This window comes from Sus scrofa, chromosome 13 (assembly GCF_000003025.6).
Source record: "Sus scrofa isolate TJ Tabasco breed Duroc chromosome 13, Sscrofa11.1, whole genome shotgun sequence".
NCBI classification, from domain to species: Eukaryota; Metazoa; Chordata; class Mammalia; order Artiodactyla; family Suidae; genus Sus; species Sus scrofa.
This window is the reverse complement of record NC_010455.5, coordinates 75,099,114-75,125,253: the sequence shown is the minus strand read 5'-3', so window position 1 is coordinate 75,125,253 and position 26,140 is coordinate 75,099,114. Positions and strand designations below refer to the sequence as shown.

The following is a 26,140-nucleotide window of genomic DNA, read 5'->3' as shown; positions in this document are numbered from 1 at the left end:
CATGTAGCTTCTTTACAAAGAGAAACAACGGCATACCCTTAAATGTGGAAGGGAAACTTGCCGGGACAAAGCATCTCCTTCGAGGCCTGGAAACCCACTCTGTGGATGATTGGTTTTTTGAGCATCTGAGGGTTATGAGGCTTCCTTTCTTAGGAATCAATAAAATTGGGAGGCAGTAGCATTTAATGATTAAGAGGGAAGGTTTGGATACCACAAGGACATAGGTTTGAAATTGACTGATGAAACGGTGCTTGCCAGCCTTGACCTTGGAGGAGCTGAGATGAACCTCCCTGATCCTCCCAGTGGCCTCCATTCTCTGGGAAGACCTAAAATAGCCTGGAGAGGGAATGTTATCATGACCAAGGTGCCAGTTCATGGCTTACCTCTTCTCCATTATGGGGAGAAATCCCCCCTGATCAGAGGGTCTCTTTCCAGGAGGGTCAGGTCGAGCATTCAATCAACAAACACTTCCGTCCTTTGCTTTCTTTCCAGCTACGGTTAACTTAAGCCCTGGAGACCCTCGGTGGATAGGAGCCTGGTGGCTGGGCCTGCTCATTTCCTCGGCCTCCTTGGTTGTCTCCTCTTTCCCCTTTTTTTTCTTTCCTCGAGCGATGTCCAGAGGGATGGAGGTAAGCTTCTGAGAACCCACAATTGTCCCTATTATGAGAGTTCAAAAAAGGAGGTAGGGGTAGAAGATAAACAGAGCTGAGAAGTTGCAGCAAGTTAAGTGAATTCTGGGTGAAATCTAAACATAATGCAGGATTCCTCAAAGGCGTCGAGAGGTGAGAGTGCTGGTAATGTTCCAAAAGATGGCATCTCCTCAGTGTTCCCTCACCATGTTAGCATCTCAGGGATTGGAAGGGCTCCAGGGAATGTAGTTTGGGAAACACTGAGTTCATCTAAAGGGGGATAAAGAGGGGCGTTCCCATCGCGGAGCAGCGGAAACAAATCCGACTAGGAACCATGAGGTTGCAGGTTTGACCCCTGGCCTCGATCAGTGGGTTAAGGATCCGGTGTTGCCTTGAGCTGTGGTGTAGATCACAAATGCGGCTCGGATCTGGTGCGGCTGTGGCTGTGGCGTAGGCTGGCCAGATTAGACCCTGAGCCTGGGAACCTCCGTATGCCGCAGGTGAGTCCCTAAAAGAACGGAAGACCCAAAATAAATAAATAATAAAGGGGGATAAAGAATTAGGCGGCAGAGTTCCCACTGTCGCACAATGGGATCAGTGACATCTCTGCAGTACTGGGACACAGGTTTGATCCTGGCCCCAGCACAGTGGGTTAAGGATCCAACCTTGCCGCAGCTGTGAGGTAGTTCACAACCATGGCTCAGATCTGATCCCTAGCCTGGGAACGCCATATGCCGTGGGGTGGTCAAAAAAGAAAAAGAATAAAAAATAAGAGCCAATAAAAGGCAAAGATGTGGCCCGGCACAGTTGACTTTTGCACTGAATGGAGCCAGTCATGTCTAATCCTAAAGGACTGAGTAAGAAGGGGATTCCTAGTGCTGCAGGGTGTGAGGGTGGGCTGAGAGTGGAGCATATTGGAGCAGACTGACCTGCCATGCATCTTTCACTCATATCTATTGGAGAAAGAAATGAGGAAGAGATACAAGTGGAAAACAGGGAGGAGAAATCTGGGTGGGGATCTTGACATTAGGGTGAAGGGTCTAAAGCTTGTTCTGAGGCACTGCAGTGACTGGTGACTGCTCTGGTGGCATTGTGGCAGATAGGTCAAGGGAAAGGTTGGGGAGTCGGGAAGTCATGTGTGTAGAGATGGGGGTGCAGCTGAGGACCAGGGCTGCCCAGTAGCTGAGCCAAGGGCAGGAGTCAATGTTCTTGGATGGGCTGCTGAGAAGGACTCAGCAGTGAGCTGGATTGGAGGAGCAGAGGGGCTAAAGTCTGTGGCAAGGTTGAGAACCAGAGGCAGAGCTGGATGACTGACAGTGAGGCGTGTGAGATCTAGGCCCAGCTAGGTGGGGAGGTGCTCAGCTTGTCTTGGGGAAGAATTTCAGAGGTTGGCAGCACATCATGGTGGTTTGGGTTCAGGCAGATCTGAGTCTGAATCCAGCTCTGCTACTTATAAACTAGCTGAGGGATCTTAGGCAAGCAAGTTTCCTTGCTCCTAAGCTTCCTCTGCCCCCCGCCCCTTTTTGGCTGCACCCAGGCCAGGGATCAAACCTGCACCATGGCAGTAACCAGAGCCACGCAGTGACAATGCCAGGTCCTTACCCCCCGAGCCACCGGGAACTCCTCCTCTGCTTTAAAACATGGGAGATAGACTTCCCTGGCGGCTTAGCAGTTAAGGATCCAGTGTTGTCACTTCTGTGGTGTGGGTTTGATCCCTTGCCCAGGAACTTCCTTCACGTGCTATGGGTATGACCCGAAAATAAAAATTTTTTAATTCTTTTAAAATACCCGAGATGGAGTACCTAATCTCAGAAGGAGGCTATGAGGAAGGGACAATGCACTTGGAATGCTGGGCACTGTGCCCACTGTGGAGGAAGCACTAAATGAATGGGAGCTCCTGGGTCTATTGATGAGTCCCCTGGGGATCCCAGTGGCATTGGCACTCAGGGGGCCTTGTGTCTGTGTGGTGGCTCAGAGCTAGGGGCCCCAGGCTGCGGCTGACAAGTGCAGAAGTGGTGGGTGAGTTCATTGAGGGGGATGCACAGAGAGTGCAGGCTAAGACCAGGTCAGAGCCTGGAGCAGGACTCAAGGGGCCAAAAGGAGGCAGGCATTCCTTAGAGAAGCTCGAAAGAGAGAGCTGGAAACAGAGGTCACTGTGGACCCTAATGTCCCAGAAGCCCTCGGCTCCTGGAATCTGAGGACAGGGAAGATGTGTAGCCATGACAGACAGACAAGGGCTGAGACCCACTCAGATGCCTTTTGGCATCAGTCAACAGTGAGATGTACAATAATCTGCCCAGGGGAGGCCCTGGCACAGATGCGTTCTGGTTGGCGGCCAAAGCACCAGATCCCTGACATAAAAGTGATAGTTGCTTTGGACACAGTCCCACACACACCGGGGGTGGCTGACCACTGCCCAGCCCTGGGCCACTAAGACCAGAAGGATCAGGGGCCCAAGGAAGATGGTGGCTTCGGGGAACCTGGACCATTAACATCCACCCCCTTTGCTGCCCTCAGAGGACCCCTGCCATGGCGGACGAGGCAAGGAAGATGGAGGAGGCCAAGCCAAGGAGCTCCCTGGTGGATTTCATTAAACGTAACTGAGTGGCCCGGCGGCCCTGGGTGGGCTGGCCTGGGGCCGGGCGGTCGGGGTAGCCCAGCCCGTGTGGCATTGGGTGTGGTGAGGGGCAGTAAGAGCAGGTGGTCTAAAATGGGCCCATCCCTCATGAGGGCTTCTGCCAGGGGCCCCGGTGACGGCTACTTTGCAGATACCAGGCAACCCAAATTCAGGCCGAGGCAACCCCACCCCCACTGTCTGGCCCATGTCTGCCTCCCTCCCTTCACATGTATAGTCACCCTTCGCCCGATTTCTTCCAGGCCTGTCCTCATTTCATTCAGCCCATGAGCACACGGAGGGGAGCCTGAGTGCTGTGTGTCCCCAGCTGGCCCCTGAACAGCTTGGGGCCTGGCTTCTGCCCCGGGGGGAGGAAGGGCAGCGGCCAGCGTCACAGACCCCTGTGACCACTGCCCCAAGGCCCGGCCCTGAGGGCGGTCTGTTCACAGGGTTCCCCCGCATCTTCCTGCGGCTCCTGATGAACCCGCTCTTCATGCTGGTGGTCCTGGCCCAGTGCACCTTCTCCTCTGTCATTGCCGGCCTCTCCACCTTCCTCAACAAGTTCCTCGAGAAGCAGTATGGCGCCTCGGCGGCCTATGCCAACTTCCTCATCGGTGAGTCCCCAGGGTGCTGCTGCTGCCGCCGCCAGGCTCTCCCGCCGCCCACCCAAGGACAGGTGCAGCCAGACCGGACACAGACAGGAGCCAGAGGGTTCTTGCCCAAGAGAAAGAATTTTAAGGACATTTTTCCTGGTCGGCAACCTAAAATATTCTTGGCAGTTTTCTCGGTCGCCTATCATTCCAGGCAGGAGTGGGTGGAGGCTGGGGGCTGACTTCCTCCCCTCAGAGGGGCTGAAAGCCTGACTGCCTCCCAAAGGCCCAGACACCATCAGGGGCAACAGAGGACTGAACTGGGGGCGAGACAAGATGCCTCCTGGGTTTTCCCTCCTTCTCCAAGGACTTAAAGACATTTACCTGGGTAAAGAGTATGTGGCCCAATAATTCTCAACCCCCGCTGCACCTTAGGCTCCCCTGGAGAGCTTTAAGAAACACAGACACCCAGGCCCACCCTCATCAATGAAAGCAGAATCTGTGGGTGGAGCCCAGCATCCAGCATGGGTGTGTTTTGCAACTGAGTTTGAGAAGCACTGATGTGGTCCCACTAAGTACCCAAGTGGATTATGGGGCCCAGTTCACAGGTGAAGTGACCTTGGTCCTGTGGAGGTGGCAAGGTGGTCAGGGTGTGACCTTTGACCTTTTGTGTGGCCCTTGGCTGTGACCTCACCCCTCTAGCCTTTGGCCTCTGACTAGCATATAGGCAGGTGGCACCATCAGTGCCTGGCTAACCCCATGCAGTCATTGTAAGGTTGGACTGAGGGGCCAGGTAATGAAAGGTGCTTAATAAATGCACACTTAACCCACATCCCACTGGCAGTAAGAGCTCCCCTTACTCCTCCATATCAGGATAACTCTGTGATTATACCTGGTAAACAGTAAATGCTCAGTTAAGGTTATCTGTGACTATTGCAGTTAAACCCAGTGACTGTCCCTTCAGGATGCCATGCCCCTTCTCTGGGGTCCAGCTCAATGTGTGGCCTGCACACACTCGGAGGCCTGTGCACCCAGACCAGCATGTCTGTCTACAGGTGCTGTGAACCTCCCGGCCGCGGCCTTGGGAATGCTGTTTGGAGGAATCCTCATGAAGCGTTTCGTTTTCTCCCTGCAAACCATTCCCCGAGTGGCTGCCACCATCATCACCATCTCCATGATCCTCTGTGCCCCTCTGTTCTTCATGGGCTGCTCCACTCCCAAGGTGGCTGAGGTCTACCCTCCCAGGTAATGGGCAGGAGGGGTGAGGAAGTGCTCTTTGCTAAGGCCAGAGCCTGGATGTGGCTGCCAGACACCTTCTTACCTGCTTCCTCAACTGTCCTCTCTCCTTTGCCCTTGTTCATCTGTTCTCTTATGTGGCAACTGAGAAAATCAGATTTTGAATACTATGTTCAATTATCAGAAGAAGTCAGAGGGTCCAAGTGGGCCTCCAGCCATCAGGGGTAGGGTTCTGTTTTTTAAGAAACACCCAAAACGGGAGTTCCCGTCGTGGTGCAGTGGTTAACGAATCCGACTAGGAACCATGAGGTTGCGGGTTCGGTCCCTGCCCTTGCTCAGTGGGTTAACGATCTGGCGTTGCCGTGAGCTGTGGTGTAGGTTGCAGACGTGGTTCGGATCCTGCGTTGCTGTGGCTCTGGCGTAGGCCAGTGGCTACAGCTCCGATTCAACCCCTAGCCTGGGAACCTCCATATGCCGCGGGAGCGGCCCAAAGAAATAGCAAAAAAGACAAAAAAAAAAAAAAAAAGAAACACCCAAAACGAATCAGTTTGGTTTCAGGATAATCTGTAGGGGTGTGAGGCTCAGGAATCAGGAAATAAGCTATGTTTTATCATGAGCTCTGTACCGGCTAGAATTACAGAGTCTCAGTGAGCTGCCGAAGAAAGATGAGGAACGGAGATTGAAAAGATCTGGAAAAGAACAATGAACGTGATGGCAGACTTGAAAAATTAGGGCAGGTGAGGAAGAGGGCAGGTGAAGTATACCTGTCGATTTGCATAAAACCACGTGGTTTTAGGTTCTAAGTCTGGCTTCATGTTCAGGAAGGACTTTGAGGCCCGTGAGGGGAGGTGCTGAGCAAGAAGCATTTGCTTTTTTTCCTGGGAGTCACCTTTCAACACCTCTTCCTTTAGATTTTGCCCAGTGAGGTTGCAACACCTGGAGATGCCATACTTTTCAGCTTTGGTGTTTTCTCTGTCTTTCTCTTTATGTCTCTGGTGGGCATGAAGGAAGGGAATGTCACTCAGGATGGGGACCCCCTCCCCCACCCCGGTTTATTCTGCTCTCGTGACAGTGGATTGAGAGGCCGAGAAGGCTGTGCTGGGAGTTTAGCACAGGGCTTTGGCCTCAGATTGGTCCCCATTCTGGCACTGCTCTTATTCGTTGAGCAAAATCACTTAACTTCTCTAATATTCAAGCTTCCCATCCATAAAAGGAGCATCATGAATTGTAGACGTACTGTGATAACAGTGCATGAAAAGCCCTCAGGCACAGTGCCTGGCACATGAGAGATGATCCGTTACAGTTAACGTGCATTAGTATAATGATTTTAGCAAAACTCTGAACTGTGGTTCATCCCAACCCTCCCCAAAGAAGATCATGAATATTAGATACGGAGGATGGTGAGATTGGAGAGATTAGCCAGTGAAATCCCTTGCTCAGGGGGATGGAGCGACCTGGGAAAGGGCTGTATAGACCCAGAGGCAGGGGCCATCTAGACCCTGGATTGCCTCGAGGGGCCCCGGCCTGAGCCCAGATGAAAGAGAAGGCAAGGGGACTATTGCCTGTGACTTTCCTGTAGCATTTGCCATCTCTCTCATCACTGTTCCGATAGGTTGGTTGTCTTGACCCCTCCTGCAGTGGGAAGTTTCCCAACCAAGCCTTTCCAATGACCGGTTGGTAGGTTTGGGATCCACTGGCAGAAGAAGCAGCACTGGCCAGCTTCATGAGCACCAGCCAGCTTGAAATTCTCCGCTGGCTCCAGCAGACATAATTCAGATCCCTGGGTGGCACCAGCCCAAGACAAACAGAGCCGCACAGGCACACTAGCCAGGCGGGGAACTCACGCTGGGCTGGAGTGGAGAGGTTTTCCTTTGGTCTTGCTTTGTTTGATTCCCACTTCCTGTTTTGCTGGCAGCACATCAAGTTCTATACATCCACAGCCTCTCGCCTGCCGCAAGGACTGCTCGTGCCCAGATTCCCTCTTCCACCCGGTTTGCGGAGACAATGGGGTTGAGTACCTCTCCCCCTGCCACGCCGGCTGCAGTGACATCAATGTCAGCTCTATAGCCTCTAAGCAACTGGTAAGGGCAGAAGGAGCCCAGGGTCTCGGTGGATGGGCTCCACCCCTGTCATTCCCAGCATTCTGGACACACCTACCTTCTCTCCACCGCCTGTTCATAAGGTCAGGACCAGATGCCTGCAGACCAAAGTCAATGAAAGATTGGCCGAGGTCCAACCAACTCACGTTCCTGAAGCCTAACAATGCTCAGAGCAGCACTCCTTCCGCTGAAGCCTGCCAGTCTCACCCTGGTGGAGCCTAAAGGGCACGTCTGGGTCCTGAGCCTTGGCCATGTTGCAAAGCCACATGGACTGGCCCAGATAAATGGAGGGGGGGCGGCCTCTGTGATGTGGACCTGGAAGGTTAGAGCCGGAAAAGGTGATGGAGGGCATTTGGTTCAACCCCTCGTGACCCTCCTGGGTGTGGCCACACAACTGGCCTGAAGCCTGCAGCTATTTAGGGGCAGATCTGGGACTAAAACCCTGGGTCCGACCTCAGCCTGGGGTGTGTCTGTGCAAGGTCAGGTGTCTCCTGGCGACTGGCCCACATTCACCATGCTCACTTGGCTAGGTCCCGGCCAGCACTCTGAACACTACGGCTCTTGGCCATCTAGGGTCAGCCAGCAGCAAACCAACTCAAGCCATTTGTGCTGTTATTCGAAAAATACTTAGCGAACCCCAGACATAGCCGTGGGTGCTGGGAATTCACCTGGGAACCCATTAGCCAAGGTCCCTGCTCTCTTGAGTTTGCATTCTACCAAATAAATGCACAGGGAGTTTTAGAAAGTAACTCATGCCAGGAAAATTCTTAGTGGGATGGAGTGTGCCTGGGGGCTCCCTGAAAAGGTGACTTTAGAACCGAGCCACCAGAAGAAGACAACACTCTGGAGACCAGGGAGGGAAGCGACGCAGGTGAAGGAACACAAGTGCAAGACCCCAGGGCATGAATGAGCCAGAGTGGAAAAAGACCAGGGCTGGTGTGGCCAGAGGAGATTACATCTGCCTGGCCGGGGAGAAGACAGGGGCCAGGCTTAAGATTTGGATGTTCTTCTTTTCTAAGAGTACTGAGAAGTCTGTGCAGTTGCCCTGAGGATGCCCTCGGAGTAGAAAGCCTCTTATGCCTTTAAGCCTGTGCAGAGGGCACGGACAAGTCTGGCCCTCATTTACCATCATCCCCTGAAAGGATAGGGCAAGGCTGCTTCCACAGCCACCTCTGCAGGCAGAGGAGTGTGGTTCTTAGTCAGTGGGAGGACAGAGAACCTGGACAAGATGCTCCCTCCGTTGCCTTCTAGTTGGAGGAGCCTGTGGTGGTTTCTGTGGTTTTCATATCTCTATTTACTTACCTCTGACTCATCTATTTCCAGAAATAATCTTGACAAGTTTCCAGTAACAAAGCACATCAAGACCAAAACCATTAGCATACTATCAAGAAAAAAAAAAGCAAATTATAAAGAAAAATATCTATGGTTTTAAAAACCCATACTGAGGGAAGTAGCAGCAGCATTGTATATAACTTAATTATGAGCTTCCCAGCAGCCCAAGTAAAGAGGGTATGTAGTTCCAATGCCCAGTAGAAGGAAGCATATCAGCTCATTAGTTCCAATATTAGCCCTATAACTGCTTCAACACTTAAGTGATCATAGGCTGGTCCATCAGACATTGTGAGAAGGAAGGTAACATAGGCAGTGGCCAACAAAGTGAGTTGTGTTGAGTCATGTGGATTCACAGACTTGAGACAGACACCTTCACCAACAGTAGGGATTCCTCTCAGGCAGAAAGTTCAGTGGATCCCACTGTGTTCCTACTGCTATATCTTCCCCTTTTTTGGCTGTGCCTGTGGCTTGAAGAAGTTCTGAGACCTGGGATTGAACTGATACCACAGTAGTGATCTGAGCCACAGCAGTGACGATGCTGGGTCCTTAACCACTAGGCCACCAGGGAACTCCCGATCTCCTATTTTTATCTTCCTTGAACATCCCCGCAATAAACACACGAATAGCAAAAACATCAGCCCACAAAGCCACTGCTGCTGGGCTCAAGGTAGCCTGGCCCAGAGAAGAGCCCTATCAGCTGGAATCCTACATATCCCATCCCGACCTGGGTGTAACTACAGGAGGAGCACAGCCCATGCTGGACAACTGGGTTTGGTGAAGATGGTGTCTGTTGCCCAAACCATGGTCAGAGGTGGGATCCATGGGGCACCTTGAAACCCCATCTGGTCTCCTCTCTAGCCTCCGCATCCAGCATCACCAGCTCTCCAGGGAGGGCAGAGGGGCAAGAGCTGGGGCAAGCGTTTGAAGTGTGTGGGGGGTGAAACATTAACACAGGTTTCTCCTGTTCTCCTCCCTTTCCTTCCAAGACCTACCTGAACTGCAGCTGTGTGAGTGGGGCATCAGCTTCAGCAAAGACGGGCCCGTGTCCCATCCCCTGCGCCCACTTTCTGCTCCCAGCCATCTTCCTGATCTCCTTCGTGGCCCTCATAGCCTGCGTCTCCCACAACCCACTCTACATGATGGTACTGCGGTGAGTGAGACTCTCCTTCCCCTGCTTTCCTCCTCGGCTCCCCCGCCTCTCCCAGCCCTCAGCATCCTTGGGCCATGAACGTGCAATGTTCTTGGGGTGATACAGGAAGCTAAGACTGAGGCACCGGAGCAGAGCACTGCCTGTGCCAGGCCTGTGCGGAGCCCCTTGCTGTGGCCTTATTCCGTGTCACACGTCCCTGCCCCTCTATCCTGCACCTGCACAAGGAGGGCGGAGCTAATGTGGCTGAGCTGCATGACCAAGCCAGGCTGCCTGGCTCCACGCTGCAGGGAGGCCTATAGATTCACTTATCTTTAAGTCCCAAGAGGAGGAGAATTCAGCTGGATACACAAAATTGAGGAAGGAACATGAGGAGAGTTCTCGAGACAGAATGAGGGCCACAGCAAGGATGCAAATAAGGAAAGCCAGTGTGCTTGGAGCCAGGTCAGAAGGGAAAGGTGAGTCAGGAGGGCAGAGATGTCCCATTACAGCGGCACTGAGGTGACACTGAGGTGCCCCTGAGGTTTGGACAGGGAATGAGCCTCTCTTTACCTCACTCTCTGCAAAAGAGAAAATCAGGTTTCAACCGAGTTCACATAACTCACCCCCTGCCTGCCTCCCTCCTGTCTTCACCTGCGTGCAAGCAGAGGGAAAAACACAGGATTTGGAAGCCCGGGGTCAGGGTCAAACGCCCAGCTCCACTGTGTACTGGCTGAAGGTCTTTGGGTGTTGCTGTCTTCACAGAGTCTCAGTTTGCTCTGAAAAGGGGTTAATGATACTGATGTTGAAGAACTGGTGTCAGGGGTATATGGTAAATTGCTTTGTAAATACAGGGTGCTTTGCATATTGGTTAATGATCCCTATTAACCAAATTATTATTAACAGCTAACTAGGTGCCCATGACCTATTTTCCCCAGAAGCCTAGGAGATGACGAAAGGTCTGGGATTTTATCCATTTAAAGGTTAGCTTTGCCACCTACCAAGCTCCTATGTCTGTTACTGTTTCACAAGGATGCTTGCAGACTTCTGGGTCAAAGGCAAAGCACAGCAAGCAGTATGAGCCTCGTGTTGCATCATTATCCTTGCCCACCAAGTCCTCCTGGGTGACATGGAGGGGCCCAGGTATATGTTTCACCTGCAGTGGGCGTAGGTCACAGCTGAGGAATGCTGAGCATGGGAGAGCCACTGCTTCTATAGATCAAGCCTGCTACTGGTCTAGAAGGTTTTTACCTCCTGTCTCAAGGTTGCTCGTTGCTACCACAACCCTGAGAGATGGCCCAAGACGCAAGCAGTCATAACCCTGCCTTCTTAGCATGTTCTGCAGAAATGTGTAGAGATGCTCAAAACTGACTGCCTTCCCAACACCACTGCCTCCCTCTCCTTGCCGCTCCCCATCCATGCCTTCCAACTACCTGTGCCTTCATCCAAGGCCCCCTGAGTGGAGTTCCCTGCTTGCATGCAGGTCAGCTGGGCCAGGGTGGACCCTGTAATCCTGAGAAAGGTGTGAGAGTGGCCATGACGAAGAGAGGGAATAGGATAAGGAAATCTTCTAGGGAAATCTCTGAGTGCGAGGGAAGGGCATTCCTGTCACCTCCCAGAGGACTCCTGTCCAACCACGGGATGGGCGTCTCTAGAAAATCTCTCCCTTCCAAGGTTGGTCAGGGGCTGGTGTGAAAATGGAGAAGAGGCCCCAGTATCCCAAAAGGGTTTAAAGATAAATCCCACTGGGAGAGATGAAAGTATGGATGCTGTGTATTGTGGAGAAGGAGAGGCCTCAAGATGACTTTGTGAGTGAGCCAGGCCTTATTTGTATCAGTCCTGGCCCCCAAACAGGCATAGGCATACAGGCGGGGAGTGAAGGTTTGCTGAAAATGTGTCAGGAAAAGAGAGTGGTCAGAGAGGCAGCATTAATTCAGGGCCAAAGGGGCAGAGACCAGAAGGGGCTCAAGCTCTCCATCAGAAGCCAAATCGGGGTTTCCCAGGTCCCAATTAGTTGAGAATCCAAGGGTCTGCCCAGGGATAAGGACCAAGACACAGAAGCATCTGTTAGGGATTAGACCCTTGAAGGATCTCTGGGCAACAAAGGAGCATCCACTACATTGAGATCCAAGGCATTTTCCATGGGAGGGAATCCCAGTAGGTGCCCCTCTACCCCTGTTCCATCCCTCAGATTAGCTGAAAGATGGTCGCTTTGTAGTTTGCTGGCAGAATTGTGGAAGAAAAACAAAAGGTGTGTGGAGACCTGGGGATTGCTTCTGAGTTCCCTTCCTTGCTGTCCCCTCAGCACACCCACTGGCACCCAGCCAGGAGCATGGGTGCCCGGGCACGGGGAAGCCTGCTGCCCACCTCATGGCTCCCCACCTCATGAATGGCGGTATCTCTGCTCCACGCCCAGCTGGCAGTCCCTCCTCCAGACAGCCTCCCTCCTCCCTCTCTGAACTTCCTTCCTCAGCCAGGCCCCTTCCTCCTCTGGAAGGGAGAAGGGTGGAGGCAGGCCTGGCTGCATGATTTGCAGGACCCAATGCAAAATGGAAATGCAAGGCTCCCGGTTTCAAACTCATTATGAATTTCAGGGTAGCCACAGCAGAGCCTTAAAGAAAAACACAAGGCTTTTCTGAGTGTGGGGCCCTGGCCACCTGGGTCATATGCCCAAGAAGCCAGCACCCACTAGAAGATTCTTTTAGTTGTATACCAGATCGGACAGCCCAGGGGCCCTAATCGCACATTGCCTCAGGGCAGTCTTTTTTCTTTCTTTCTTTCTTTTTTTCCTTTTTTTTTCCCCCATATTTTTAGCACCACACCTGCAGCATATGGAGGTTCCCAGGCTAGGTGTTGAATCGGAGCTGTGGCTGCCAGTCACAGCCACAGCAACACTGGATCCAAGCTGCATCTGCAGCCTACACCACAGCTCAGGGCAACACCGGATCCTTAACCCACTAAGTGAGGCCAGAGATCGAACCCTCATGTTCATGGCTACTAGTTGGGTTCCTTACCGCTGAGCCATAATGGGAACTCCAGGGCTGTCTTCTATTGCTGGAAGATACCATGGGAGTTGGTCAGACCTGCTGCCGTAAACATGGCCTTCAGCATCCTCTCTGCCTCCAGACACTCTGCCCTCTACCTCTTGAAGGGGGCTCTGGGCAGCCCTGAAAATCCTAGAGACCAGTGCTTCTCAAACCTGCATGTGCGCAGAATCTCCTGGAGGGCTTCCCACAACACTGATCGCTGGGCCCGACCTCCAGAGTATGACTCTGTGTCTGAGGTGAGGCCTGAGACTGTGCATTTCTCGCAAGTTCCCAAGGGAAGCTGCTGCTTCTGGGCCAGTGGTCATGCCTTGAGAAGCACTGAGAGGAACAACAGGAGCACAGGGTCCCAGGTGAACCCGGTCAGGCCACACGAGGGCAAGTTCTGATGTGCCCTGAGGCTAGCTGCGGGAGGGAAGGGAAGTCCTCCTGCTGCTGATTTCCTGTTTGCCTTCTCAGTGTGGTGAACCAGGAGGAAAAGTCATTTGCCATCGGGGTACAGTTCTTGCTGATGCGTCTGCTGGGTAAGTGTCGGAGTGGCCCCAGGTGAGGGGGAACTGGAGGGCTGTGGGGTGCAGGGTGGTGACGGGGGAAGCCCTGCCTCATCTCTCTTGTAAAGAAAAGCTGCACGTCATCAACACAACCACAGACAGCAAACCCCGTATGGGTGGTTTCCCTGCCGCTTGAGGTTAGGAAAGATTCTGTCTATGGCATTAATTCCAAACTGAATTATGTAAGAAAAAGGAAAAGTGGGCACAGCTGAGAATACCTAATAGAACACTGAAGGCAGGTATTTTTTTCATCTCTCTCTCCAAGAATTCACTGTAGGAACAAAACTTTGCATTCCTGTCCCAGCCAGAACAGCAGCGGAGCTCAGCCCTGGCTTCCCTTCCATTTTACAAAATCCACTCCTCCTGCCTCTAGTCAGCAAAGCGGGGCCCTCTGCCGGCAAACCCTGCTGTCAAGCAGCCCAGAGCCACGGAGGAAGGGACTGTGCACCGTGGTCAGAAGTGGCCTCAGGAGGGCAAGCAGCCTGCGGGCAGCAGGGAACACCTGCCCTCCCCGGGCGCAGGGACATTCCAGGCCCTTTCCCAGACTGCTCACACTAGACTGTCCCTTCTGGACACCTCCAACCATTAGATGAAACACAGGACACTAATAGGGAGACCCTTGCAGTGGCAGGTACATGAAGTAAAGGGACTGGTTCCAACAGAGGACAGATTTATTGAGGACCCGGGGGCACGCAGTGCAGCTGGGAATATGGTGACTGCAGTGGAAGGGCTTCAGTTGCGATCCAGCTGCGCTTTCTGGCCTTAAATGCTGAAATCCCTGCAGAGCCCTCAGTGCGTTATCACCCAAGAGTCTGGGCTGCATTTCGCCCTGTGGCAGCTGCCATGGTCCTGTTGGGGTGTGGGGGTGATGTCTCTCTTGGGGCCTGCCGGGCGGGAGCCTCTGCGGGGCACTCCCCCAAAGATTGGGTGAGGCCTGGGATGATGAGGACCGAACCAGCTTTTTCAGTGGGGTTTCTCAGTCTTGGTCCCAGAAGCCCCCCTTCAGACCCTGCTCCTCTGGCCTATGTTATAAGCACAGAGGACACAGGGTGCTGGGGTTACCCCACCCTGGTGACAGAGGCACGGTCGTCATCATAGTGCCATTCCTTTTATAACATATCATTTGTAACTTGCCGTGAAACCTCCCCTGGGAAGGAAGCCTCACATTCTGCCCAGCCCAACAGCAGCCAGGATGGACTCTGGAAAGCCCTGCCCTGTTTCTTCCAACCACTGTGAAAACAACTCCTCTCTTGTGGCTTAAAGCACCTGCTCCTTTGTTTTTTTCATCTGAGTTCAGACCACTCAATGTGGGGCCGCAGATAGAAAACCCAGGCTGGAGGGAACCATTTGTCACCTGAGAATGCAAGTCTACCCTGGGTAGAAAAAAAGGACATGGCAAGTTTTAAACCACCCACTGGGACTGAGTTTGGAAATTTGTCTGGACTTCATTTCTATTCAGGGAACATCTTTCAGGAAGGTCAGTCCTTGTGACCAGTTTCCATCCCCCGCTCACCTGGACATTCGGGAGTGAGCTGGTCTGAATAGAGAGGCAGATTCTTGAAGATTTCCGCTTCTGGGCAGAGCTGCAAGAAAATTGCCTCTTTCTTCCCTCCAGAAGCAGCTTAAGGGCCCTAAACAGACACTGGAAGGCTGTTTTCGGTGGTTCTGAGAACAGAGTGGTCTGGCCTGGGTGTGGATCTGTCCAAGCCCCTCCCCAGTCCAGCAACTGCCTAGAACTGTAGCTAAGGATACGGGGCAGGTCCACATAGTCAGCAGTCATAGGGCAGGACCCCTGCTGGACCATTTCTCGCCACTCAGCTGCCAGGAAGATCAAGGGGCTTGGGGCAGAGGCTCTGAACAGCCAGGGTGTTGGGGATGTTGTCTAAGCCAACAGGGAAGCTTGGTGTCGTGGAAGAACATGAGATTTGAACCTCAGAAAACGAGGGTTCAGAGTCCAGCCCTGACCCTTCTATGCTATGCAATGGTGAGCCAGCCAAGCCCACCTTCCTCCCCATTATAATGAGGGCACCCACCCACCTCTGGGTGGCTGTGAGGGCGTGAGGAATTGGTGTCCTAGAGAGCTTCCAGGCCACCTCATGGAGCCCAGCACATCTCCACTTGAGGCCAATCCCAAGTGTGGGAACTGTGTTATCTGTCCAAGCTGGCACGAGGTGACATCTGTGACTCACTCTGCCCTGAAAGGATGCCTCGGCTTCCTGTTCTCTTCTAAGCCTCTAGTGAAAGGGTAATTCAGGCTCCAAGGAAGGCTCTTCTGCTTCCCCTGGTTCCGGGGGATGGGGCAAAAGCTGTTCTCATGTGTGTGGGCCGCACGGGGGCGCTGGGGAGCTCTGCTCCCCACCCTGTCGGGCACCTCTGCGGGCAGCTCCATGTGACCTGAGCTCTCTGAACTCTCTTCCTAATGATGCCAGCCTGGCTGCCATCTCCAGCCCTCTACGGCCTCACCATCGACTACTCCTGCATCCGGTGGAGCTCCCAGTGCTCGGGGAGGCGGGGGGCCTGTGCTTACTACGACAATGACGCTCTCCGAGACAGGTGAGGGCCCGCACAACAGCCAGGCCCCAGGCCCCAGCAGAGGGTGGTCATCTGCTCCAGTGGCAACTGTGGGGCTGTCAGGCCTTGCAGGGGGAGGACCCGGGGGTGCAGCCATGGGCAGGGAGCGGGGCCACCAGTGACAGGCACGTTGGGGCTCATAGAGAACCATCCAGGTAACAAGACCCAGCAGATGCTCTGACATGGCTCCCATCTGTGGTCCCTGCTGGCCCTTGGGAGGGACAACAGCAGAAAGAGGTTTGTCGGAGGGAGAGGCAGAAGCCATGGAACAGTGATGCTAGGCCAGCCTTCCCCTGCTTGGAAAGGGGTGGCCCATCGCGACTCCTGGCAGAGGCCAAGGGCGGATGGGTCGGAGCCCAGCTGCAGTGCTACTGAATTCTGTACCCATCCAGCCACAGATGGAAACAGTTGGGGGAGGGGGCTGGAGGGGGCTGGAGGGAGCTGGAAACAGGGTGGGAGTGACATAGAGGGCTGGGGGAGGGGTGTGAAGAGGTTCCCTCTCCTTCTGGCCATGCTGTGTGGGCAGGACCCTCCAGGAAGCTGTGCTGCAGTGTGTGGGCCTCTCAGGGCGGGAGGTGGCACCTGGATAGGGAGGAGGAGCACTGGATGGGGAGTCTCAGGTCTGTTCCTGCCTACTCCCTCAGAGTTGTATAGTCCAGTGGATAAAAGGAATAAGGAAGTGGTCCCCACCCGGGGGGCCTGAGTGGTAAAGACACATGGCCTGGGCCACTGTGATGATGATGTGAGACACAGGCCACAGAGCCACCACACCCCTCACGGGTCCTGTCCCCCGCCCCACAGGTACCTGGGCCTGCAGGTGGGCTACAAGGCTCTGGGCACGCTGCTGCTCCTCTTCACCAGCTGGCGGGTGAAGAAGAACAAGGAATACAATGTGCAGGAGAAGGCCGCCGGCCTCATCTGACCCTCGACCTCAGCCACCACCCGGCCCCGAGAGCAGACCTGCTCCCACACCCGCCCATATTACTAATGTTAACACGGCATCTCCTTTTTGTTTCTTAAGTAGGAAGAAAAGCCATCGCCATTTGCCTCCCTGTCCCCTCCTCCCAGAGCCCTCCACAGACCCTTAGGGCCGGGTGGGCACAGAGCTGGAGGTGGGATCTTCCCTGGCACCTTGGGAGGGGTCCCCACAGGCCCAGGCTCATCTGGCACAGTGGGGACGCTCATGGAGGCAGCCCCTGTCCCCGAGCCCTCAGGGAGTGGTTTTCTAACTGAGGAGACCTCGGGTATCTGTCAGAGGAGAAGGGAGGGGGCTAGGGACAGAGAGCCTGGTTGCAGCCCCCTACACATCTGGGCTCGGCCCCCTCTGCGCCTCCTCTGAGCCCAGGAGGGTCTGGCTCCCTTCCCCTCCGATCCTCACTTCCTGCCCCAAGAGGCCACTTTGGGAAGTATGGCCAGCTGGTCCCTTCTCCATCACCCACACTCAGGCACCAGAGCTGGGACCAGTCCCCAGGGATGGACCGTCCCAACGCTGTTCACATGAACTCTAGACCCTTCTGGACACGGGTCTGCGCACGTTCATCTCTGTCTTTCCAGGGGCACATCTCAAACGGAGAAAGCTGCGCACGGTGGTGAGAACCTGAGGCAGGCTGTGATTCCCAGCCCCCGCCTCCACCCCACAGCACGAAGGCCAGACGCCTCACCTCTCAGGGGTGGGAAGACCTCCCTTCCCGCTGCAGACACACACACACACACACACACACACACACACACACACACACCCCGCTGCAGACACACACACACACACACACCCGCTGCAGACACACACACACACACACACACACACACACACACACACACACACACCCCTACGGGCGCAGATGAGGTGGCTTCACACGGGCTTCCCGTCTCGCCTTTTAGCCTGAACATCGCAGTGTAAAGAAGCAGTCGGGGATGTCAGCAAGACCAGTGAAGAAGCCTAGGTAGGGAATGTCAAAATCCACCAAGCCGCGCAGCCACCTGCAGCCCAGCAAGCAGAAGCTTGAGAGGTTGACGTTCCTGTTTCAAATAGACTTGAGTTCATCCACATTTTCTCAACCTCTTCTCACCACCTCCAGGGAGGTGGGCGCCTCTCCTGGGCTGGGGCTGAGAGGTGCTGCTGCTGTGCGGTGGAGGTTCAAAGACAGAAGCCAACAAAGGAGGCCTTTATCCACAAATATCTTATTTTTTGGAGACCGACTTTGTGCAAGGCAGCACTAGGGCATGGTTTTCCCCGAGCTCGCCTGTGGTCTCGCCTACCCCCGCTCCATCCACAGTAAGGCCCCCTCCCAGAGTGGAGCCTGCTGGACAGTGCAAGGGATGCACAGCAAGAACCCGGACACTGTCAACGGGACCTTGACCGTCCACGCCCTACCAGACTGAGCCTGCTCCTGGCCTTTGCCAGACAAAGAGCTGACTTGCCATGTCCTCTGGAGCAGGTGAGCGCTGGCCGTGGTCACATATGGATCTCTTGAGTGCTGCTCCCTTTGGTAGACCCTTCCAGAAACCACCTCCGGAAAGGCCCCACTGCCACGAGACCGAAGTCTTTGTGAAAGCCACTGTTACAGACAGCCTGATTCCAAAGCCACTGGTTCTGTGTCCTTGGATCTCACTCAGGAAGGATGGCTCCATGCAACCTCAGGGGCAAGTTTCAGCCTTTAAAATGGTCCTGCTTAGAAAATGATTTCCTGCAACTAACCCTGGTCCTTCTTGCTGCAATTTAACCGAATTCTGAAGGCACTGTCTTCAGCTGAGCTCGTGAACAATGAATGTCAACCTTCAGATTATGGAAGATGGTTGCCCTCCTAAACCTTTATTCTATTATGATATTGCTATTAATATATTATAATTTTGCTATCGATGTAACTTGGTCATGAATGTGTGTTGTCATGTATATCTGTCAGAGAGCAGGCCAGAACCTGGGCCTTCGGGGAAGAGGAGGTGGCCTTGCCCCAACCTTTGGGGGCCCATGGCCATGGGGATGGCAGGTGATGCCACTCTCAACCCACCTTCCTGGTACAGGGCAGGCAGCAGGCGCCTGTTATCCCTTCAGTGAAGCTCTGCAGGTAACTATCAAGGCCCTATAGTGCTGGGCTCTCAGGAGGCCTGATCCCTGCCCTTGAGGTTTTGCTTTTGTGTTTTGTGTTTCTTTGCCACATGCATGGCAGGTGGAGGTTCCTGGGCCAGGGATCGAACCTGAGCCATAACACTGACGATGCTATATCCTTAACCACTAGACCACCAGGGGACTCCCCTTGAGTTTATCTGCAGAAGTGGGATTGGATACAAATAAGTCCATAACCCAGAAGAGAACTAATGCCAAAATCATTACTGATCCCTTGGTCACAGCTGGTACTGTTGCTCCCACAGCAAACCTGCCAGCAGGGATGATAATGGTGTCACCTTCATTTCACTTCTGGAGCAAAGCTGGACAAGCTGCCTTGAGTGTTAGACTCTCATAAATGCACATTCCCAACCCTCTCCACCCAGCCCCAGAGACAGTTTAAATGGGGATGGGGGAGGCCAGGAGTGGCATTTTTAACTGGCCCCTCGTGCAGGGCTGATGTGGATGGTTGTCAAACCCTGTGTGGTGGGTCCTCAGAGCTATGGGGCACCCACTGGTGCTTAGACCACTGAAAAGCAGACTCTCAATAGGTTTCTGGTCAGTTTAAACGTGAGTGGAAGAGAACAAAGTGAATGAGATGTCCTGGGTGGCTGCAGTCAGGGGCTAGTGGGCATGGCAGGTGATGCAAGAGCCTACATTTATACTAGATCCTTACTGGTCCTGGGATGGACTTCTACCTCTGCAAGCTTGAGAGTGCAAAACATGAAACAGTCATTCCTTTACATCCGTTGTGTCTGACCTCAAGCCTCCTGCTGCGGCTGGATGGAAATGCAACAGCAGCCAGCCTTGGGTCTGGCTCCCAGAGCCACCTACAGGCCCTTGGGTCCTGCCATTGTGGGTCTTGGGTCCCTTCCCAGTCCGAAGCACCCTGACAGCCCTGCCTCGCCCTGAGCCTGGAAATCGTGCAGAAGCCAGATCCCAGGACTAGAGCCACCTCCTGAGCTCCAACCAGTCCTAGGAAGCCCACCCCTCTGCTCCACTTCCTCTCGCAGTCCTTCAAGGGTGGAACAAAAAAGCCAGGAAGGGAAGGGTCTGCGGGAACCTTTATAATCCCATCCTTCCTTGGAGCTTCTTGGCACAGGAGTGGGGAAATGCAGTGAGCATTCAACGCCATAGCTCCACAGTATCCTTTGAGCCAGCGCCCTCCGGGCTGAGCTTTCCCATAGCCCCGTGCTGGAGGCCAGACCAATCTTAGGCCCCATTTGAAAATGAGGAATCTGACCTCAAGGACGTAACCATTATGGTCAACTTTATGCAAATAACAACTGGCCAGCCCTCTCTGTCTGCTCCACCTCCCCTTCTGAGTCATTCTGAAATTGGGGGAGGCCCCTCTGTTCCCACAGAAGTTCACTGACGCACGGAAGGGAGGCGGGGGAATCTACCAAGGGTAGTGGAGGTGGAGAGAACCAGGTAATATTTCTATTCAAATAACAAGAACATTACAACTGTTCATGTACCAGGGCTGGGTCAGCCCCATAGCAGCAGGAGTTAAAGGAGAGTCACGGAGAAAAGGGACAAAGAGGAAAAGGCATTCAGCAGAAAAGGCCCTGAGAGAGCGGCACACAGACAGCCCTTCAAGGAGACACCCCCACCTGCTGATGGGTTAGCAGAGTCTTGCTCAGGAAGCAAAGCCAAATGGTGATTTTCTTCAATGGCTTTCAAAGATGGAGAGATACAGTTCATCTGAGACTGACTCCAGACAGTATCAAATTGATATGAAAATATTATATCACAGATTCCCAGAGAAATTGGCAGGGGCTCTGTGTGTGTGTGTGTGTGTGTGTGTGTGTGTGTGTGTGTGTGTGAGAGAGAGAGAGAGACAGAGACAGAGACAGAGCCAAAGAGGAAAAAACAAACAAAAACCCCTGTGAATCCAAGAGAGACATACCTCCTTTTACAACCATAGGAAATAAATACCTGGGAGAAATGTTTTTCTCCTGCCAACAGCACAGAATTCATCATAACCTTTCATCAGAGATTAAATATGTAAACAGGTCCTGGGCAAGCCCTTGGCAAACCGTAAGTGAGAGAAAGTTTTTCTCCCATGACACACCCTGCCCATTTATCCACTCTCTACCCCCCTTCCTACCCCTGCAGTGTTGTTACCATGCTACGCAGGTGTCACTGCAGCTTGCTGAAGTCCCTGCGCCCACCCCTGGGGCACCTGCTACAGCTTGATGACAACAACAATACCTAGAATATGTGCAGATCTTTGCAGCTCACAAAGCCATCCATTCATTTAACAAACTCTTTTAACTGGAAGCTCAGTCAGGACAGGCATGGCTGTGCTATGGTAACAAACCTCACCAGTCTGTCACATGACACAGCAGGAGTTCGTGTCTTGCTCACCTAAAGTCCACTGTGGGTCTGGGTGACTCTCTGGGGCAGTGACCTCCAAGGGGTGGCTCCATCCATCCATGTCATGATGGGCGAGGCAGGCCCAGGGAGTCCTTGAAGGCCATGCACTGATAAGCAAACGTTTTGGTCCAGAGGTAACATGCTTCCCCTCTGCTCCCAGCCCACTGGCCAGAACTAGTCGGTGTCCCTGCCGTACGGCCACAGGGATGGGGAAAGAGAAAACGTCTGTGACTTCAGAAGAGGCAGAAAACCAACAGGGACAAGCTCAAGCCTCCTCCATCACCAGGGAGAACCAGGATGGACATAGATGTTCATCAGACACTTAAGCCAACACTGTCAGATGGAGGAGGGGGGAGGAGCCAGGAGACGTTCTCCAAAGGAGGCAGCATCAATGCTGGGTCCCCAGAGCTGAGGAGATGATTTCCAGGCAAGGCTGAGCAGCCTGTCTGCAGTTTGCAGAGGAACGGGGAGTGAGGGGAAGGCTGGCTCAGAGGAAGCAGAGATGGAGTAGTGGCAGAGGACACGCAGGTTCTCCTGAGATGGGAGGGACTTGCTGGCGCAAAGGGTCTTGTGGCGGAGCCAAAGAGAAGGGCCTGGAAGAGGCGGTGAGGCTGAGCCGATCCCCAGGGGAGGAATCTCACCCACAGCTTCCACCAGCTCTAAGGAAGCCAATACAACCAGTCTTACCCTCCAGATGGAGAACAGGAGGCCCCTCCCAGCTGTTATTCATTTACATATTCCCTTTGTATCTGATGACACATAAATGATGCTTACTCTTCAAGGACACATAATTAGGAGCGAGATTAAGACCTTAACGAAGTCCAAACACTGCGTGGTCATTCAGCAGAGAGGTCAGAGAAGGGGCTTGATCCATCCTCATGGAGTGGACTGGATTTCAAGGTACCCCAAGAGGTGCAGGAGAAGACATTCCAGGCAGAGGTCAGGAAGTGGGAAAATCTGTGCCAGTCCTGAGAACTCACTGGACACAGATGGCATCAAGGAGAGCAGAGAGAATCTCTGGAGAGGCGGTCAGGTCTGGGCTTAGAGGTTCCTGGAGGCTCTGGAGGGTGGACTTACAGCAGGCTCCTAGGTCAGTGCCTGTGCCCACCTCTTTCCACCCAGGCCTGGAGGAGAGCCTCAGAGCCCCAGCCAACCCATCCCAGGAAGGTCCTCCTAGCTCGGGTCCCCACCTGGACTCTGTCTGCCCTGGGAAGGGGCTTCTGGATGGGCCCTGCCATCTCTCCGGGAGTGGTCCTCTTTGTACTTCCAGCCCACACGGCCCACCCAACACATCACAGGGAGCCCCCAGTCTGGTGCTTGTTGGAACCTCCTATTTGCATCCTCCCTCTTGACCAGAGCTCCATGGAGGCCCCTGCACAGGGTGAGGTGGAAGCCACTCTATTCCCTCCCTCCCCTCTCCCCTCCTCTCTCTCCCCATCTGTGCCCTAAAACCCCAGGCCTGGGGCTGGGAGTCAGAAAGGCTGAGTCTTGGGGCAGAATGAGGCAGCTGGTTTAAAGGAGCATCCATTCAGGCTCCCAGTGTGTTGCTCACGTCATGGTCCATCAGTATGCCTTAGGCCAGGCATCCCCTTCTACAGACACCAAATCCATAAACGTGACCTCAGAGATCCCAGATGGGGCCCAATATTTGTTTAAGCTTTGGGCTTCTTTACACCTCACCACAGCGCTTACAGAAGAGGAACCAGTGCGTCCAGATGAGACCAAAGCTCTCCCTTGCGTCCCCACTGAGAAAGACCGAGGCAGGTTTCACGCTGATCTCTTCTCGCTTCTTGACCCCAGCCACCTCTCCGTGCACAGCCAGATTCCAGAAGGATTCCTGCAGCCCAGCGTTTCTACAGCTCAGGTGTGTCGAGCACCTAACCACTGCCCGAAGAGCATCACGTGCGTTTGCACCTTTAATCGTCACCACAGCCCAGTGAGATGCAATTATCATGCCATGTTCTTATGAGGAACTTGAGGAGCGGACCGTGGTCAGGGCCTTTTTTTCTCTTTCCACCAAAGGCGGCAGTGGGCAGGCGCTGGGGTTTGCAGAGCCGCCCTCGCTGGGGCCACCCGAGCCAGGCAGAGAGGCAGATGGCCACTAGAGGGCGTCGCTCGCTCGCTGGAGCCCTCCGGTGAAACGCTGGAGACACCAGGCCCCGACCGTCCGAGAGACATAGGGGTACCAGCCCTGCGTCCTGACTGAGCGTCAGGCCCAGGGGCGCCCGTTACTCGGCTCTGCGTTCCTCCAGCAGCCCAGCGTCCCCTCCCCGGCACCCCCGGGGCCAGCCGGGCTCCTCTTGCCCACCCCGCTCCCAGCGTGCATCCCCGATGGCCATTCGGGAGCCCCGGGAGTCTGATCCCGCTGGCACCTGCCCGTGGTCCCCCGCCCCGCGTGGTCTTGAGATTTCCTTCTCGCGCCCCGCAGTAAAGCAACGTTTAGTCTGTTTATCTGTATTTTCAGAACCAAGGTGGCATAAACACATTAAAGAAAGAGGAAAGTAGAGAAAAGCTACCAGAAAGCACCGAGAGGGCCCGTGAGCACAGATACAGCTTCTTCCACCTCGTGGGCAGGGCGGGCACCCTAGCCCGCTGCGTGGGGTCACACTCTCCCCACATCACCGCTGCCTGGGAACCACCTTTCTGTGGCGTTCAGGTAAGCTCCCTTCCCCCCTCCCTCAGGTTCCTGGAGCACCTCTTGGGGGCTTTGCTTTGAGACAGGAGCTGGCATCAGAGAGAAACCTATGTCTGTATCAGGGCCCTTGTCCATCTTGGGGAGTGTCCAGTTGCCCATCCTGTAGCAAACTTGGGCCTCAGGCAAGAGCTGGGCACCAGGCTTGTGCCTGAACAAGACAGACAGAACCTCTCCCCCCATGGAACTGACAACTTGGGAAGGAAGACAGACATAACCAAGAAGGCGCACAAACTGGATGGTTGTGATTGGCCAGTAATCAATTACAAGTTCAATAGTACCAGGGAGAAGGGCAAGCAGACAAGACAGAGGCCTGAGTAGGCATGCAGGGGGAGAAGAGGGTATGTGGAGGTATCACGAAGGTGACAGAGGCCAGTTCTCCAGTGAGTGGGGATCAGGCATAGAGGAGGTGAAGTCCAGCTGAATCTTGAAGGATAGGAGTAAGTTTGTTGAATGGGTGGCCTTAGAATAAAGGTGTTCTGGGCAGAGGGAACAGCAGTAAAGAGTCAGAGGTGAGAAAGCTTGAGATGTGCTTGCCTGGAGGACAGGGGCTGGGTAGCACAGTTACAAGTGGCTAGAAGCCGAGTGTAGCGGAAGGCAGCCTTTACTGGAGGAGAGTTCCGTGTATACCTCCTTCAGTGGCTGAATGCTGCCTGTGGGTAATGGGAAGCCACTTTTTAAGAGGCAAGATGCAAGCAGATTTCTAGGTTTAAAGGCTGCTGGGCTGCATGTACACTTGGTTAAGGGACCCTGGCTGCAAAGGCAGGTTTTTAGGAAGGAGGCCTCCTTCTTGTCTTTGTGACTGCTGGGGGCAGTGGTGCTGGAGAAGGTCAGAACTGAGATGCTGCAGTGGGGCAGGGCAGGGGGCAGGACCAGTGGGCAGCAGAAGCCTCCCAGGTACCCACAGGCTCACCAGTGCCAGCTGAGCTGCCCAGAGTGCTGAGGATTAGCATGAGAGCTGCCAGGGCTTGTCCCTGCACCGAAATGTGCCTTGTTATAAAGCAGATGTTGGGAAATGGCTGTCTCTGGGCTCGACACATGGGCTCTAATTGGCCCACATGACATTTGCGCTTTTATTTTTAAATTTTTTTTAATTTTTATTTTTACTGCCACTCCTATGGTATATGCAAATTCCCCAGCTAGGGACTGAACAGGAGCTGCAGTTACAAGCCTACAGCCACAGCCACGCCAGTTCCGAGCTTAATATGTCACTTACGCTGCTGCTTGTGGCAACACTGAATCCTTAACCCACTGAGCAAGGCCAGGAATCGAACCCTCATCCTCACAGATACTATGTCAGGTTCTTAACCTGCTAAGCCACAACAGGAACTCCGACACTTGTGTTTTTAAATTAGCTGCAAATATTGGGACAGTTTGAATCTTGAATTTTTTCTTGGACAAGCCAGCATTCGAGCCCCACCAAAAGGGACTGGAGCTGAGTAGAGCCCACCCTTTCAAGTGGTCCCTTTACTCTTAGGGTTGTTGTGGTCCCCAAATCACCTGCTTAGCCCCTGTGGGTGTTTAAATTTTCAGACATAGCCACAGTCTTAAAGAGTCAATCTAAAACACTAGAAATTCAGGTAACTGTTGGAAAGGACCAGTCCAGGACTGGGGCCAGGAGAAGTGAAAGGCTGTGTTTGAGAAATAACCACCAGGTAGGTGAGTGCCAGGCAGAAGCTGTGAGGGATGGTGGTGACTGCAGGTGGCGTCCCGGGCCCTCTGGGGAAGGAAGTCCGAACTGAACTCCCAGCTCTCTCCCCAAACCACCTTTTGCTGACTTTCCCATCTCATTTAATGGCACTCCAGCCTTCTAGTGATTTAGACCAAAAACTTGGAGATAATAGAAAATAATATATTTTTAAAAAATCAACTTTATTAACATATAATTTGCATACCACAGAAAGCATTAATTTTAAGCCTACTGACAGTTCCGTGAGTTTTGACCAGTGAATACAAGCATGCAACCACTGTTTTAATCCAGATGTGGGAATGTTTCCATGACCACCAGAAAAGCTTTTGACACCTCTGTGCAGTCAATACTACCCTCACCTCCCTAGCCCATCCCCCCTCCTCATGCCAACCATCACTAATATGCTTTATTTCTACAGATAACTTGACCTGTTCTAGAATTTCATATAAATGGGATCACACCATACATATTCTTCTGTGTCAGGCTT

General features: G+C 53.6%; 1 protein-coding gene across 1 annotated transcript in view; it reads left to right on the top strand.

Moving 5' to 3' along the window:
- Positions 1-16,714, top strand: part of SLCO2A1 (solute carrier organic anion transporter family, member 2A1) — an 81,121-nt gene extending 64,407 nt beyond the window's left edge. Inside the window, exons 6-14 of the mRNA NM_001123195.2 lie at positions 493-629; positions 3,147-3,225; positions 3,693-3,857; positions 4,889-5,078; positions 6,985-7,150; positions 9,487-9,650; positions 13,130-13,194; positions 15,651-15,774; positions 16,594-16,714. Of these exons, the coding sequence (NP_001116667.2) occupies positions 493-629; positions 3,147-3,225; positions 3,693-3,857; positions 4,889-5,078; positions 6,985-7,150; positions 9,487-9,650; positions 13,130-13,194; positions 15,651-15,774; positions 16,594-16,714 (1,211 nt within the window). The remainder of the gene's footprint in view (positions 1-492; positions 630-3,146; positions 3,226-3,692; positions 3,858-4,888; positions 5,079-6,984; positions 7,151-9,486; positions 9,651-13,129; positions 13,195-15,650; positions 15,775-16,593) is intronic.